This window comes from Zosterops lateralis, assembly GCF_965231275.1.
Source record: "Zosterops lateralis genome assembly, chromosome: 5".
NCBI lineage: Eukaryota > Metazoa > Chordata > Aves > Passeriformes > Zosteropidae > Zosterops > Zosterops lateralis.
The window spans coordinates 8,881,683-8,897,700 of record NC_139766.1 but is presented as its reverse complement, the minus strand read 5'-3'; the positions used below and the strand labels follow the sequence as shown (position 1 = coordinate 8,897,700).

General features: G+C 35.4%; 1 protein-coding gene across 1 annotated transcript in view; it reads left to right on the top strand.

Annotated features, from left to right (window-relative positions):
* Positions 1-16,018, top strand: part of POLN (DNA polymerase nu) — an 88,166-nt gene that overhangs the window by 22,389 nt on the left and 49,759 nt on the right. Inside the window, exons 14-16 of the mRNA XM_083862359.1 lie at positions 12,703-12,760; positions 14,254-14,331; positions 14,757-14,871. Coding sequence (XP_083718485.1) covers positions 12,703-12,760; positions 14,254-14,331; positions 14,757-14,871 — 251 coding nt within the window. The remainder of the gene's footprint in view (positions 1-12,702; positions 12,761-14,253; positions 14,332-14,756; positions 14,872-16,018) is intronic.

The following is a 16,018-nucleotide window of genomic DNA, read 5'->3' as shown; positions in this document are numbered from 1 at the left end:
TGGCTTTATGTGGGTTTTTCTCAATAGATAAGTTTATTCACATGAATTTTTATGACTTCTGTGTTGTAGCAACTTAGAGGAGGTTTCTTAGCAGCAACTTTACTTCAGTGGCTCTCCATGTGTTCATCTATTTTAGTTTAACTGTGCACTTCAGTTCTTTTCATTTGGTTTCTTCCTCTACAAATGTGTGCTGTATAAATCATGTGTTTTTCACAAACAGTGTTAATGTATTATAGCTAAACAAGGCCATGCAGTCTCCAGTTATTGCATTGTGGGTGTTTTTTTGCTACTTTTGGAGAACCTGAGTATCTGAAACCTAAAAGTAAATATAAACCCTACAAATTATTTTATAATGTATCCATATGCTAGTTTTTAAAAAATTTTCTCTAAGATAGATTGCTTATGATTATTAGGGAAATTTAATTAGGTTTATTTTTTGAATAGTTTTTGTATAAATGTATTAGTCTTGTCTGCATTAGGATGCTCTTTGATTATATTGCTCATAGATAACTCTTCTATTAGATATATTTATGACATTCCTAAAAGCTAGTTTATGTTCTCCAAACTCACTTGTAAATATCTCTTTTCAGTCTCTTATGTTTTAAAGCAAAAATAAGTTAAGACACAAGTGGAAAAGCATAAAGCGAATTAAGATCAAGCTCCTTTCAGAATGAAAAGAGAGAAATCCTAACTTGAGATATAAAAATTGCACAAAATTAGATGTTATAATTTGGTTCAAGATGTAAATTTCACTGCTAGAATCACGTATTTTGTATTAAGGTTTCTTTCCTCCAGGCTTCTGCAGCAGAGAGAACTGAAATGCTGCTAATGAGTTTATGCTTCTCTACCTCTGAAGATGTTTGTGTCATTAAACTGAAAAGCATAAAGTGGTGGGCTTCAGGGAGCATTTCCTTTCTTTTACTAACAAAAATTTATGCTGAAGATAAAAAATTTTCATCTTCTTGGAGGAAGTAGAAAAAAATGAAAAAAACATTCCTGTTTTTCCTCAGGAAAAATGTTTTTACCGCTTGTCCAAAAAGGCAAAGAAATAAAATAATTTAACCTATCAGTCAAGGAAGTATGTTAGCCTATAATTTGGAAATCAGGAATGTAATTAGAAAGGGAAACTAATTAGGGTGTATTGAATGTTAACATTCTTAAGGAAAGATTATAAATAACCTGAAATAGAGCATTTATCTCAATCTCTTTAACAGATATAAGATTTTTTGGTGGCGAATGCACAATAGAGAATTGCATGCTTGTTTATTAGAAAATGAGTGTTGCAAGTGGTGTTTGGCATATGAATAATGAATTTACCCATCTGTTTTTTTTTCGAAGAAGAGAGACAAACCCTTGAAGTAGAGCCCCCTCTGAGCACTTGCTATCCAAAATGAGTCTGTTCTCTCAATTAACTTAGCAAACCAGTATTTCTGATCATCTATACTGTATCCATGTTATTTCCCCTCTGGACTGTTTTTCTGAAGTGCAAAATTTTCTAACTTTCGCTGAGATAAAATGGAAATGTGGTTTTCACATAGTTTTGGGATGGTTCTTGTTTGTCTCCCTTTTGCTGCAGAATCCCAACAAGTTTTACATCTTGGCATCCCCACATGCACACTCCGAGCAGGGTGGTCTGACAGAATCCTGCTACCAAAGCTGTTGTGGCAGCTCTAAATTTCAGGCATTTTGTCCAAGGCCTCATTAAGGCTGCAGGCTGATGTGTGATGCTACAAATATTCTTTCTGAAAATTTGAAGTCTGTGGTCACACCTGGATTCCAACAGAAACAGGACATTCTGCAAGGTGTTCCAATAATGATGAGGTTCTGCACTGTCTTGTTTTATTCCTGCTCCTTTCTTTGACATCTTTCAGAAGGTTTGGCAGAGGCTGATGCAATGTGAGGAGTCAGACACCAAGTCTGGGAACAGGGATATGCTTGCATTTCACTTTTTTTTTTAAACCCCCTCCCAAGAAATGAGCCAAGGCTTTGGCTGCTTTTGAAACTGCACTGATAGGAATAATACTTTTGTGAACTTGTTTTCATACACTCTCCAACTGAGAAAATTATTTACTTAAAGTGGACAAATGGTATGGACCTTAGATTTTCATTGATCTTGGAGTGTATTTTCTATTTATTTTTTTTTAAAGTATGTTTATTGGAAAGCACTGGGGATAGAAACATGTCAGACACATTACAGGTTCATATAAAACATCTTGTCTAAAGTCTTCTATAATGTCATCTAGGCTAACAAAATAATTTTTAGGTAAGTGTTCCTTAATGTGGGCTTTGCTTTTAACAAGGGTGGGTTGTCTTAACAAATATAAGAATGTCTGTGCTTTCTTGGGCCTTTGAATTAAAGCAGTTTAATGTTGTGTTTTCTAGTCAGTGCAAAGCCCAGTCACTTAGATGAACTGATGTGCTGTTAGAGAAAGCCAGAGTGTGCTTGCTGATTGTTTTGGTTGATTGGTGCTCTCTGAGCATCTTTTGCATTCAGAACATATTTTCATGCCATATTTCTTTTCAGTCTGTTTATTCCAATACTTTTGAGTCATATGGTGATTATGACTGCACTAATAGCATTAAAATAGTATCTCATTTTATGAGTAGAGTTATGATGTTTTTATAGTCTCTTCTGTTGTTGCTTAGTTTTTTAAAAAGTAGTCTTAATGAAGGCTTCAAGAAACAATATTTACCGTGTTGGAGACAGAAGTTCTCTATTTCCTCATCACTTCCTCACTCACCACAGTTGAAGTTTTATGGTAGGAAAATTGTACTTAAAAATGAGTGAATGGGTTTGTTGCAAGACATTGGTCCAGTTATATTATCAGGATGAAAATTTACACTACCTTAACATTGCAAGAGAAAGTTCTTAGGTATTAGTGTGACAACTGTAGTGTGGAAAATCACTGTTGGCCATATCATAACACTCATATCTGATGCTCCAGAACATCATTGTGTTGATTTATTACTCAAATGCAGAAACAAGATTTCTTCATTATAGACCTTTGTTCTCTCAGCATCTGGACTACAGTGTCCTTTTCTATGATAGCTGCACATCTTTGGTATTCTCTGTTGTAATGCTCCTGATTTGTATAGATACATTATCTCAGGGTGAGTGGGTGTATCCAATGGCAACATTTTATAGCATAATTTGGCTCAGTAAAGCTTGTAGCATCATCTGGGCTGTAATTCTTTAAAACAACCTCTTCTCTACTGGTTGGGATTGTCTTTATATGTATAATTGTTCTCGATGTTATTTAAAGAAGGGTAATGTGCAGCCAGTATAAATCTGCTTCCTTGCAGTAATAGCATAAAAGATACTTGAATTTTATTTATGCAGGAGAAGGTAGTCTGTCATTTTTTCTTCTACAAGCTAAACATAAGCACAAAAATAAACAAGCAATTAGAACTGACAGCTCAAAAATGAAAGATTTGATACAACTTGGAAAAATATCAGCCAGAGTATTTTTAGCACATTTTGAAATATTGACTGTGGAGGCTGAAATCCTCCTTCAGTGTCCGTTAGTTTCTGGCAAAAGAAATTCTCAGAGAGGCTTAGATTTGTAGAAATGGGGGGGAAAAAGTTCCTCAAAAATCTTCTTATGCTAGAGAGATGACAGCACTGCATACTTCTACTTGTTGCTTTAAAATTAGAAGATAATATATTTTAATCCAGTATGTAGAAATTAAATTGTCAGCATCTGAGCATTTACTGCTATTGAGTGGGCATTAAGGTTGTTGATTATGTGCTGATTCATTTTATCCTTTAAATGGCCTTTGCCAGCAGTCTTTTGGGAATGCTCCGGGTAAAAGCCAAAGCTATGATCATGTTTTAGAAATTCATTTTGGAATACAACTACTGCTACTGCCAGGTTATTTTTCTCTATAATATGAATGTAATTGGAGCACAGAGCTAACAAGAATCAAAATTAGAATCATCCTTGCTGAAAAACTTGTTTTGATTAATGTAGCTTTCACTTACAAATTCAAAGCTGTTTTAAAGTGATTATAGTAGTATCTATTACTTGAAGTATTCTGTTACATAAGTTAATCTATGCACTTTGTTGTGTTTCTTGGAATGTTATTAAGTCTGATTCCATGTAATCTGAGAATAGTTTAAGAGCAATATTAGCATGGAGTTTAGCTTACAATAAACAATTAGTGACATTCACTCACAGTCTATCATAGTCATTGTTCTGTTACTGTTTATCCATTCACATTTCAACTCCTGGCTGGGCACTTTTCTTATACCTGAGGTTGGCATATGCAACATCCCCTGATGTCTCTGCTGGTCACAATCACTGTACCTCTGTAAGCTCTGAGGAGTTTCATGGAGCCCATGTCCTGCTGAGGTAATATATATTTTTTTACTGTCCTCATCCATAATCCAGTTGCTCAGACTGAATTTTCAGCAATGTGTACAAATGCATATGTGATCCTTATATTAACTATCTCTGTGTCTACTAGTTATTAAGTTTTCTCTTGGAACCTCTTGTGAATTGATAAAGATTTTAGAAATTCTGCCTGATGGGTTTTTTGGTTTTCGTATGAAGCACTCCATTAGAGGGAGTTTTAGATACACACTTTAGGAACTACTCAGAGCTTGGAGACTTATGTTCTGGCAAGACATTTAAAATAAAAATCTCAGACACAAATTATGTCTTGTTTTACAAGCTCTCAAAAGGGGGAAGTGTTACTATATTTCTCTGACAGCTGAATTCCTATTTGCAAGGACAAAATAGAGGCTTAACTCAATCACAGCATAGATTTCATTATATTTTAACACAGCAAAAGTATTTAAATAGTTTATATTGCTATGTAGTGTTCTTCTACTGTACCTTCTTCTTCCAATTTGTGTCTAAGAAAAAAGTAAATGATTTGAGAGGTCTGGCAAGATCAGAAAAGAAAAATGATAAAAAATTGGTTTATAGGGGAAGATCAAAAGTTAGGTAGATTGAAAGAGACTTCTCATATTGGATGGACCAGTTTTCACACAGTAGTGATTTTCCAAAGCTCTGGCATTCCAGAGAAATTCAGGAAAATTATCTCGGTAACTCTACATTCCTATTATATTCATCTTTCTCTGCTGACAATTATTTTATTTCTGTGTCAATAAGTGGAAAATTTGCCAATTCTTTATTTCCTTGGCAGCTTTTCATAAAGCTTCAGGACACTGTGTAGAGTTTTGGAGATGGATATACTCTCTCAAGCTGGGAACAACAGTGGAAAAAAATTAATGGTTTGTATAAATGTTGCTGGAGATGGACAGAATAGGACACAGGTCATCTTGCTGACACCCACGTGGCTTTACTGTCCATAGTTCTCCTCTGCCAGTATGATCATCTACTGGCTCAAACTCTTGGGAACTTCGAGTTAAGGACCACTTCTGTAGAGTCAGGAACTGTCCTCTCCTCATTGGGAGCAAAGAGACATTACTTATTTAGGTTTCCTTTATCTCCTTCAACCAGCCTCCTCTTCACAGCCTTTTAAGAGGAATTCCCTGCTAACATATGCTCAGTAAAATCCTCTATATGTGAAACAATCTTGTTTGAGATACTAAATTTTATCCTTTTCATGAAACAGCCATTACATCTTTTCTTTTAAGAGTAAATTCCTCCAGCCTGGAAAACTTCTAATTTTTTGTGTGGTTAGAGGTCTGGTATTTGTACCTTTGGAGAAATATTCCCTTGACACTGTTTATTTTAAAGCTATAATATGGAGCTAATCTACAACTGTACAATATTTATTATCTCCAGCTGCCACTCAAAGGGTTGTTATCTCTATGCCTTAGCACTGTTTTGTTGGTTTTTTTTTTTTTCACCAAAACCAAGTTATATCTCCTTGGAGTTCATCCCAGAGCTTGAGCTTCCCATATTAATGAATATTAGTGTAACAGAGCTAGCATTCATTGTATAATTTTCTTTCAGGAAAAGGAAATTAAATAAGTAACAAAAATGTAGCCAGCTTATATATGGGAAACAAAAGCAGTCTTTTTCTCTTGAAAGATGCAAAGAGCTGTGTCTATACAAACTTCCTTGCTTGCTGTGCAAAGGTGAGTAATCTGTCAGTATGTAGCCAAGAATCTGGGCTGAACCCATGATTTGACAAAATAATTTGTCACAGAATGAAGATCTTAATCAAATCAGTGAGTAATTATTATTTTTTTAATTTTAAAAATCACTCATCAAAACTTTTTTCATGTGCCACTAAAACTTTGCTACCTGAGATTATTGCCAGGTCTAAATTTCAGGGAATATGGCAGAAACAGAATTAATTGTAGGAAATCAGATACACTCTTTTTAGGGCCTTCTCTCTGAAGTAAGAATCATGAAATTTGGTTGCCCTTTTTTCCTTCCTTGTGTTCACATCTTTCAAAGCCTGATTAGGCTTGTGGGACTGGGATGAATAACTTCTAAACTTCCCTGATGTCTAAAACCTTGATAACTCTTTGCTGCTGAGTAAGGCAAGAGGGGAGTGCCTTAGCTTTGATTGATTGTTCTCTGCTGAAAAGCGGCAAATAGTACCAAAAATGAAGGAGTCCTTCTCCAGAAGTCTCTGTGATTCTGTGGGTTTTGACAAGGAAAATTGATGTCCTTAATTTTCTACAAGCCACTAGATGGCAACTGCAGACAAGTCAAGATTTGCTAAGGAATGCCTGTACACATCCATAGCAGGCTGGCATTGCTATGGTGACCTTGTTCATTTTCCTCTTTTCTATGTTTATTGAGATGCATGCCAGACTAAAAAAATGAGACCTTCAGACTGTCTTGAAATTGTGTTTCATGTAGAAGTCACAGAAAATAGCTGTCTATTCCTTTAGAACTATAAATTAATGCTGCTAGGGACAATAATTAAACGTGGCAATTTTCCAAAAGGTTTTTAAAATTATTTTTGCCGTGTAATTTCTCATGAGTGAGTTGCCTCCAACTTTGGAGGTGCCAGATTAATTGAGGGAGTTTGATGTTGTGAGTGCCCTCAGGACTCAGTTTTTTCATTCTGCATTGCAAAGATGGTCTTCTGGGCAGGGTACAGTTTTTGTTGCTAGTTCTCCAGTAGCTTTGGCCTTTAACAATGGAGCAACCAAGTGTTGATGGTTAAAGCAGAAACTCACTGAACCTGTGCTTACATTTCTTCTCAAACTAATTTAATGAGATATGAGAGCACAATTTATCATAAGGTATGGTCCCATGTAGAGCAAGAGAACACAACTGAAAAAGAAGGAAAAGAAGTGAGAAAATTTTGATGAAGCAAATAAACCAGAGGGAACAGTAAAAAATAATAAGAATTAAAAAAATAGCAATTGGATTTTTTTAAAAAAACCTGCAATTAGAAATTTGGAATATAAAGCTCAAAGGAGTTGTCATCTACCTATCTATTAGCATTGTAATGAAGTCTGGTCTTACAGACCAAAGACTTACTTCTGTTCTAAAAGTATTACAATGCTAGTCATCAAACAGATGCTGTGAATTTAAAAGCTTACTTTGTGTTTCTTTGTGTTTCTTTGTGTAGAGCTGAGTTCATATTCAAAGAGAATAGTTGTGGCCTAATTATTCTAATAAACTTTCTGGAGAAGAAGCTGCTAAGAGAAACTGCAGAAACATTTTACTTACAATGCTTCAGTTTGTGCTGTAGTGCTGTATTTCACAAGAGAAGCTAGAATTTTGCTGCTCTGAACTTTTCTCAAATGGAAAAGAAAATCTGTGTATTTCTCAAGTATGAGGAAATAATTGGTTTCCTGAAGCAACATCTATTAGAGCAATTAAATCTAACAAGATCACAGTCTCAGTAAATTTTATTGCTTGCAAGAAATGTAACTAGCTTTTGCTATTTGTTGGTGCTGGTAGCCACTGTGGAACAATAATTAATTCCTTTATTTTGCTCTGGTGTTTGGCACTGTGCCTCACTAACAGCTGGTGGATTGGACACCACATCAAAGGATATGTACAGGATAACTTTACCTGGTCTAACTCCTTCCTTCTATCTGTTTGGTCCAACTCCTTGGCTGTTTTTTAACTTCGTGACACAGGTGTCTTGTATACATTTATGCATGCATACTTTTTTCTTAGTAGTAAGTTTTGTCTCTGTTCCTACTTTTCAGTAAGGTCTTAGAAGAGTGGGAGAATTAGTCAGAATCAAATACCTGCAGAATAGTCAGTAGCCACCTCTGTGCATTCCCCTTTATTTCAGTAACTATCTGTTACATTGCTTTGTTCCCCTTCCTGCAGTTTGTAGGTCTGCAGAACGATGTATTCCATAGAGGTTTAGAAATGCCAGTCTGGGTAGTTAGAGATGAATGAGCCATTTTCTAGTTTTAAAAAAATGCTTATAACCATTGATGCCTTTGTATACAGAAATGGATGTCTATTCTGAGAGTCACTGGGGTTGACTGAGGTTACTTGTTCAAAATAACAATTATGCTACTGAAAATGTAAATGGGGAGGAGGAAAGATGTGAGGGTTAGCTGACTCCATATAAAAACTGAAAGGGGAATCATAATATAGGATATATGATCAACAACTCCACTTGATGTAGAGTAAGAAATAAAATGTATCGCCAGCCTCTGTGATTAGGTGAAATCTAACTACACTGACTTCAAAGGTAATTTATCCAATATATGTCTTTATACTGTAGTCCTTGGAAAGAACTGAAATAACGTACTGGTTTTAATCTAGGAAGGAATAAAAAAATCAGTGTCAAATGAAGATGTAGCATTTTGGATACCAAAAATAGAAAGTTCAACAGAGTTTAACTGACTGAGAAGAAACTTGTAAAACTGGGAAACTGTCTATTTGTTTGATTTTTATTAGGTATTGTTTCATTCATAATTCTACTCTCCTTGCATATAGTGACGTTCCTTATGGATTACAGCATCATTTTTTCAAGGCGAGGCTTGAAGCTGTGTTTGTGATGCTTTAAGAGAAACATCCAGAATCCATCAGTTCTGAGCCTCCTTGCCAGGACTGCTGGAGATTGTCTACTGTGGGTTTTTGAATATCTCCAAGGGCAGAGGTTTCAGAACTTCTCTGGGCAGCCTGTTCCAGTGTTTGACCACTGTCACAGCAGAAAAGTTTTTCATACATTCAAATGGAATTTCCTGTAATGGTTTCTGATTCTCACCTCTTGTCCTGTCATTGGGCATCAGTGAGAAGAACCTGGCTCTTGTCTATGTGCTCCAGTCAGGCATCCTGAGTAGAGGACAAGGATCAGTTTCTTGGTCTGCTGGTAAAGCTCTTCCTTATGCAGCCCAGGATGCTGTTGGCCTTCCTGAGTGCAAAAGGCTCATTGCTGGCTCATGCTCATCTTGTTCTTCACCATGATCCACAGGTCATTTTTTGCAGAGCTGCTTTCCAGACTGTGAACTCTTGGGACCCAACAGCCCATTTCTCCAGATGTCTGAAGCCCCTCTGAATCACTCATCTGACATGTCGAGCACTCCTCAGGGTTTTGGATTGCCTGCCATCTTGCTGAGGTTCCCTCAGTCCTGTTATCCAGGTCGTAGATGGAGCTGTTGGGCCTTATTTGTCCCTGGGCTGCTCCAGTAGTGACTGACCACCAGCTGGTCTTTGTGTCACTCACCAAAGCCCTTTGGACCTGCAGTTCAGCCAGGTTTCAGTCCACCTCACTGTCCACTTATCTAACTTGTACTTCATCAGCTTCTCTGAGGCTTTTATGAGTGAGTGTTTTGAAAGCCTTGCTGGAGTCAAGGTAAACAACATCTGCTGCTCTCCCTGCATCCAGAGAGCTGGTTACTGCATTGCACAAGGCTGTCATTGGTTAAACATGATTTCCCCATTCTAAATCCATGGTGACTACCTCAGATCATCTACTTGACTTTAATATGTTTGCAGATGTTTTCTAGGATTATTTGTGCCATCATCTTCCTGGGAAGTGAGGAGAAGCTTATTGGCCTGTAGTTTTCTGCATTTTCCTTCTTGTCCTCATGGAAGATAGGAGTGACAGTTGCTTTCTTCAGAAATCTCCTTTTTCACAACCTTTTAGACATATTGAAGCTGAGATTTTGGCTTCATTTATCCTTCAATCAGTTGGAACCTCTGGAAGTTAATTTCGGATTACAATGTTGGTTTTATATGTTTTTAATTTTTTAAAATAATGCTAAGATTTTCTTGTTAATCATCTACTAGAATAGCTTAACCTTTTTTTTCACCCTCACTCAGAAACAATAAAGAGAAGTATTATAATAGTTAACTTCCACAAGGAGTTTTTCCACCACACTGTTTCAAGCATTTCTTCTTGTCTGTTGAAACATGATTTTTCAGAGAGGGCAATTTTGTTTCTCTGTAACTTCTAACAAGATGTGGATACCCTTTTCTAACAATAAGGGTAACAGTGACATCTCAGGTTGGATCTGTGAAGGTTTTGCAGAAATACTTGAAATGTACACATAAAACCAAAAATACAGGCTGTATTATGTAGCCCAAAATGGTGATAATCATTTGCCCAAGCCACATTAATTTTCCACTTCTGATACAGTAAAACAGTCACCTGACTCAAACAGAGGAAAACTTGATATTTGGAAGACTCTTGTAAGATTGTCTCCTTATTTCTCCATTCCTTTAAATATCTAGAGTAAATTCATCTTATCAAATTTGATGATCTAAGTCATAGAATACGTCACCTCCAGGGGAACCTTAGGACAACTTGTCAGTATGTGTCTTGTACAGATAGGTTGAACTATCCACTGGAGATTCCTCTCTTTGCTGGCTGTAGAGATTCTACACAGCTCGTTTAAACCAATAACTTGTAATCTAAAATTACACGAGATGGATGTGCTAAACTATTCTGATAACTTAAAGATGAGCATTACAACTCTCATGTTTCTTGAGTTACCTCTTTCCTGAAGATCTAGTCAAATTATGAGTTGTTAACTAATTTACAAGTGAAAAGACATTTTGCACTTGTAATTACTTGTATTTTCCAGAATTATTAATAGCACTTTTAAAATTGCATTGAAAGTAGACTTTGTACATATACTCTCAGTGAAAACAAGATAGCAATGTAGTGATTGATTTTTACATTGTTGATAGATTCTGAAATACCTTTTTTTTTTTAAATTCCTTTTGTTCAGGATTTTGAAGCTAAGGAGACAAGGAAAAATATCAGTGAGAATAACTATAAACAAATTTACCCTGTGCTGGAAATTACCTGACTAAGTACATGTCACAATACCAGTGCAGAGCAGAATGAAAAGCCCCTCTACATCCTCTGTTAGAATGTTTCTATAAGTCAGAATTAAAACGTTCTTTTTAATGTGTGTAAAATGAGGCTCCCACATTCATTCATGTACAGGTATATAATGAAGGACTAAATTTTCTGAATTTCTGAGGATTTACTAGATTCCATGGCCACTTAGACTGCATATTATTCATACAAATGAGCACTAGTTCTCCCCAGCTTGTTATTGGTGGAAATCAATAGTTGCCAATACGAGTGTTAGTTTTGTGTACAGATTAAATAGCCAATTGCTTCAAAAAATTATTTCAGAATAGGCATTACCATAAGCATTGCTACAACTGTATATTTAAATGTTTCTAGAACCTAAAGAATATTCCAGTTGGCAAGTGTTTTAGGTATTGATGTACTGAGAACGAGGTGTTAGTTTTTACCCATGCTGTTAAAATATTCTGTATGTTATGTGGTAGTTTCCTATCTCTCTCTGTAGAGTGCTGTGGCAGGTGTTCAACTTTAATGCATTTAACTGTACATCTTTAAGGATGGTACTAAGACTAGGAATGGTACTGTTGTGGTTTGGGGGTTTTGTTCTTTTGCTTCTGCTTTAAATTTCAATAGCTTTTGCTGTCTGATTACATCCCTCCCTCTTAAGTTTAAAATAACAATTTTTGAGTTGAAAATTGCATAGAAAATGATCATTCTGATTTGGAAATTATATAGCACTATTCCCACTCTCTGAGCTTCCAGTATTACATAATATTAGTATGTTCATCTAATTCCTGAACCACTTGCAAATTAATTATATAATAATAACAAAATCAGAGCTTGATACACATTCTCTTGTCATATTTTGCTTTTCTAGATAAAGAGGCATAAAATAACCCAAAATAACAGAAAGGAGCTGTCATGTGCATGTTTGATGCTTTTTTGGAGCTGTATGAACCCAGATCTTGAAAAAGAATCTGCTGCTGATCCTAGTCCTGCATGTTGGTTGATAAAATTAGCTCTAGTTTTTTTACCTGGACTGATGTGCTGTAGACAATAAAGCATTCCTTATTTATCATGCATTTCAAAAAAGTAGGAATATATACTAGAAAAAATCCAAGAGGCTGAAGAATATTCAGTTCCTTTAGCCTGCAGGCAAGATTCACATGTATTCTTTTCTCAGAAGTAATGAACTATATCTAAAAGACACAGGTTAAAATAAGAAGAAAGTTATTTTTATTGGATTACTAATTTTCTTCTATGGTGCATCCAGAGATTATGCTTTGGAAAGGCCGCAAGTGACTAATTGTTCTTTGAAGCTTCCAATTTTCATGGAAGAGCAAATATTCTAAAGTGTCTGCAGATGCAGAGTGTGAAGATTCCTTTGGAAGACAAAGTGATTAATCCTTCTTATTATGTGGGAGAAACTTGTTGGCACTAGTATCACTAATGCTAGTAATAAACTGTTCCTAAACATATTTTCATAAACTTGCACTTACTAAGCATTTTTATTCTTCCTGTTTGCAGAACATTCAAGGTATCTCTAAACATCCAATTACAATTAAAAAGAAGCAGTACATAAAAGGTAAAGTATGTTTTTATTAAGATGAAAAGGCAGATTTATCTAATTATTTTACTGAGTGGTATTATATTTTGAAGCAAGCTGATAGGTCCAGCATTAAATATCAGATGATTGATATTTTGTTATATATTAGCATTTAAATAATTTTTCTTGTAGTTCCTGAAAAAATTCTTGGTGTTTCAGCACTGATTTAAATAGCTACAAGCTTTAGGGTTTTTTTGTTTCCCTCACTATTTCCAAATGAAATTATGCATGTTAAATACCTTAAATACCCGAGGGATGATTTTGTATGCATTCAGCTCATAAGGCTCTGCCTGAGTCAATGTTTAAGCTGGGTCATTTTAATCATACTCACAACTAAACACCAGTAGTTAGTCAGATGTGTTGTTTTTGATTACAGAAGTGGATTTAAGGCAGATGGTTCATAGGGAATCAAAGTGAAGTCTAGGAAAGCATGAGCCAAATGATAAACAGAGAAACCCACAGTAGCAGACTCAAATATAAGAGAGAGATTTTGGAGCACACGTTCTCCTCCTTGAATACTTGCAGCCACAGCTGGGCAGTACTGCTCAATGTGGTGCTTGGTTCTCTGCTGAGGGCAAGCTTTTCCTTTTCACAGCTATTCACTTTCTGTGTTGGAAATAATACAGGTCATTAAACAAGAGGAAGATAATGTAAAATTTTGACAGCGATTTTATTTTATCTGCATGAGTCATTTTTATAAGTATTTTTTAAAAGATGCTATAAAAAACTGTGTCAGCAGGGGCAGCATAAACCTGAGGTGCTGGGCATAACTGTAGCACATGAAACTTTCTGGAGATTTTGCTAATGATCTTATGTGCTTCTCAAAAATGTATTTCTGAGTTTTTCCTCTATCAAGAGACTTTTTTTCCATTTTCTTCGCTTTTATGCTGACCAAACTCTGTTGCATTTGAAACCATCATCTTCCCCTACATTATGTCAAGTGATATTCCCTGGACACATTCAGTTTCTAGTACCTTGTGTTAGTGTTTCATGATATTATTGGGGATTTCAGTAATTACAATTTGGATGCCTCTGACAGCTGTATGTTCTCAATATTATATTCCCCTACCATCTGTAACTCAGAGTTTGGTTATTTTTACACTGCTGCAGCATGTTCAGAGATACAAAAATATATTTTTTTACTTATTTTTATAGACCCTTATTTATGAATGTATCTTTTGTTAAGTGATCTGTGAATAATGTTAGCTATTGTATATATTTGATAGCTTGTGTTTAGGGACGGGTTTGAATTTGAGAAAGGAAGTAAGCAATACTACAAGGATGGTGGAGATAAAGTTGTACATTACTGATAAAGTGAAATAATTGTGATGCTGGCAGTTGGTGCTCTGCTAGTTTGCTTACATTACCATTTCTGTGGTGTTAGCTGTGTATTTGGTGTAAAACCTCCTATGGTTTGCAGCACAGTATTTTTGAACTGGTGTTTGGGATTTAAATGTGTATCTCCTCTGTAGGAAAAGAAGAGGACGTAATAACTATTTCCCCAAGAACATTGTTTGTTTCAAAAAAAGGATGTACATTTTTAGCAGCAGGTAAGAGAGAGAGTGAATTATTGTTCTCATACATATTAATATTCACAATTCTGTCATGTCTCTTTTTCCCCTCTCCTTTGGATGACATATTTTACAAGGCTGTCAAATCCCTTAGTAACAATTAATATTGTAATATGATGTGTATTCCTTATTATGCTTTGGAAGTGGATGATGTTTAAGCCTTGTGAGTAGAAACAGAGTTAATAAGATTAATTGACATATGAAGATAATGAAGAATTGAGACACTTTGTGATCCATAGCTGGAATACATCTTCAGAATGAGCTTCTTAAAGGCATCTGTCTTTTTTGAGCATGAAGAAGTGATTGAATACTCCAGGCTTACATTTTAATTTGTGGTAGTCTGGTTAAAATGCAGGTATGTTTTTATTTTAGAGCAATAGATGCTTTTTAACACTGTTTTCTAGACTTTTCCCATATTGAGTTAAGGATCCTTGCTGACTTATCATCTGAACCAGAACTTCTGAAACTGTTCCAAGAACCTGAAATCACTGATATCTTCACCACACTGGCTTCTCAGTGGTAAGATTAAAAGTTGAATATTTTAATAGTAATTAGACAAAATAGTAAGAATAACCTCAGCTATTGTATTACTGCATAATGGTAACAAAAGACAGTATTTTGTTTCAGTATCTATTGTTCATACTATTTGAACACCATGAATTCCCTTCTGTCTTTCTGAGCCTTTTCTTCTCCAGTGTGGTTAATTACCACATATCAAAATGCTGCAATCCAACTGGCCGGTATGAGCCTTGTGGCTAAAGCTGATGCAATGATATATTGTGAACAGTGGTTGCTGATGACTTTCTCCTTGCATTTTTTTAACCAATTCTTTTTAAAAATCCAGAGCAGCAGTTAGAGAGGTTATCTGTTTGAAAAACTGCAGAACAGCTTTTTTCCATAAAAGTACAAGCATTTTTGAAATTTGCTTAGATATCCAATAGAAGTATTGGAATCAAATGATGTATATTTAAGAAACAGACTAGAGCTTATAGGATTTCTTTTGAACTAATAGGGTTTAGTGCTTCCATATTCTGGAATGACTTGGAAAAAGTGCTACCCCAATAATTTGAAAAAAAGGTAGAATTTTTTTATCTCCATATCTAAATAATTATTTACTGATCTCTTCAGTATGCCGATTAAAAGATTAACAATCAAAAATGATGGAATATTAGTCACTGACCTGTTGAGGGTATTTTATATTGTTTGTATTGAGGTGATGCCTAAAACATCTTACTTGAGACTAGGACTCCCTTGTCCTCAAAAGTGCGTGAGTATTCAAGAAATGACAGGATGGATGTCAAGGAACTTGTGGTTTCAACAGATAGGTCAGAAAAAGATTGAATAAAATGCTGTAGCATAAAGCTGTTTAAACAGACTGAAGTTCATGTAAATATTATGCAATGTGCTTATTTTCTTTGTCTCCCTCTTCCTTTTATCTTTTTATCTCCATTTTAGTTGGAAGAACTAACTGTTAGCTGAAAATGAAAGCAAAAATACCTCTGATTGATTGAGCTCAATTCTCATCCTACAGTTTCTAAAATTTTGCAGGCATAGTCTTCCCAAACATGGTATTTCCTACACACTTCCATAGTTCACAGAATCCTAGAATCCTGGAATGGTTTGGGTTGGAAGGGACCTTAAAGACCATCAGATTCCAGTCTCCCTT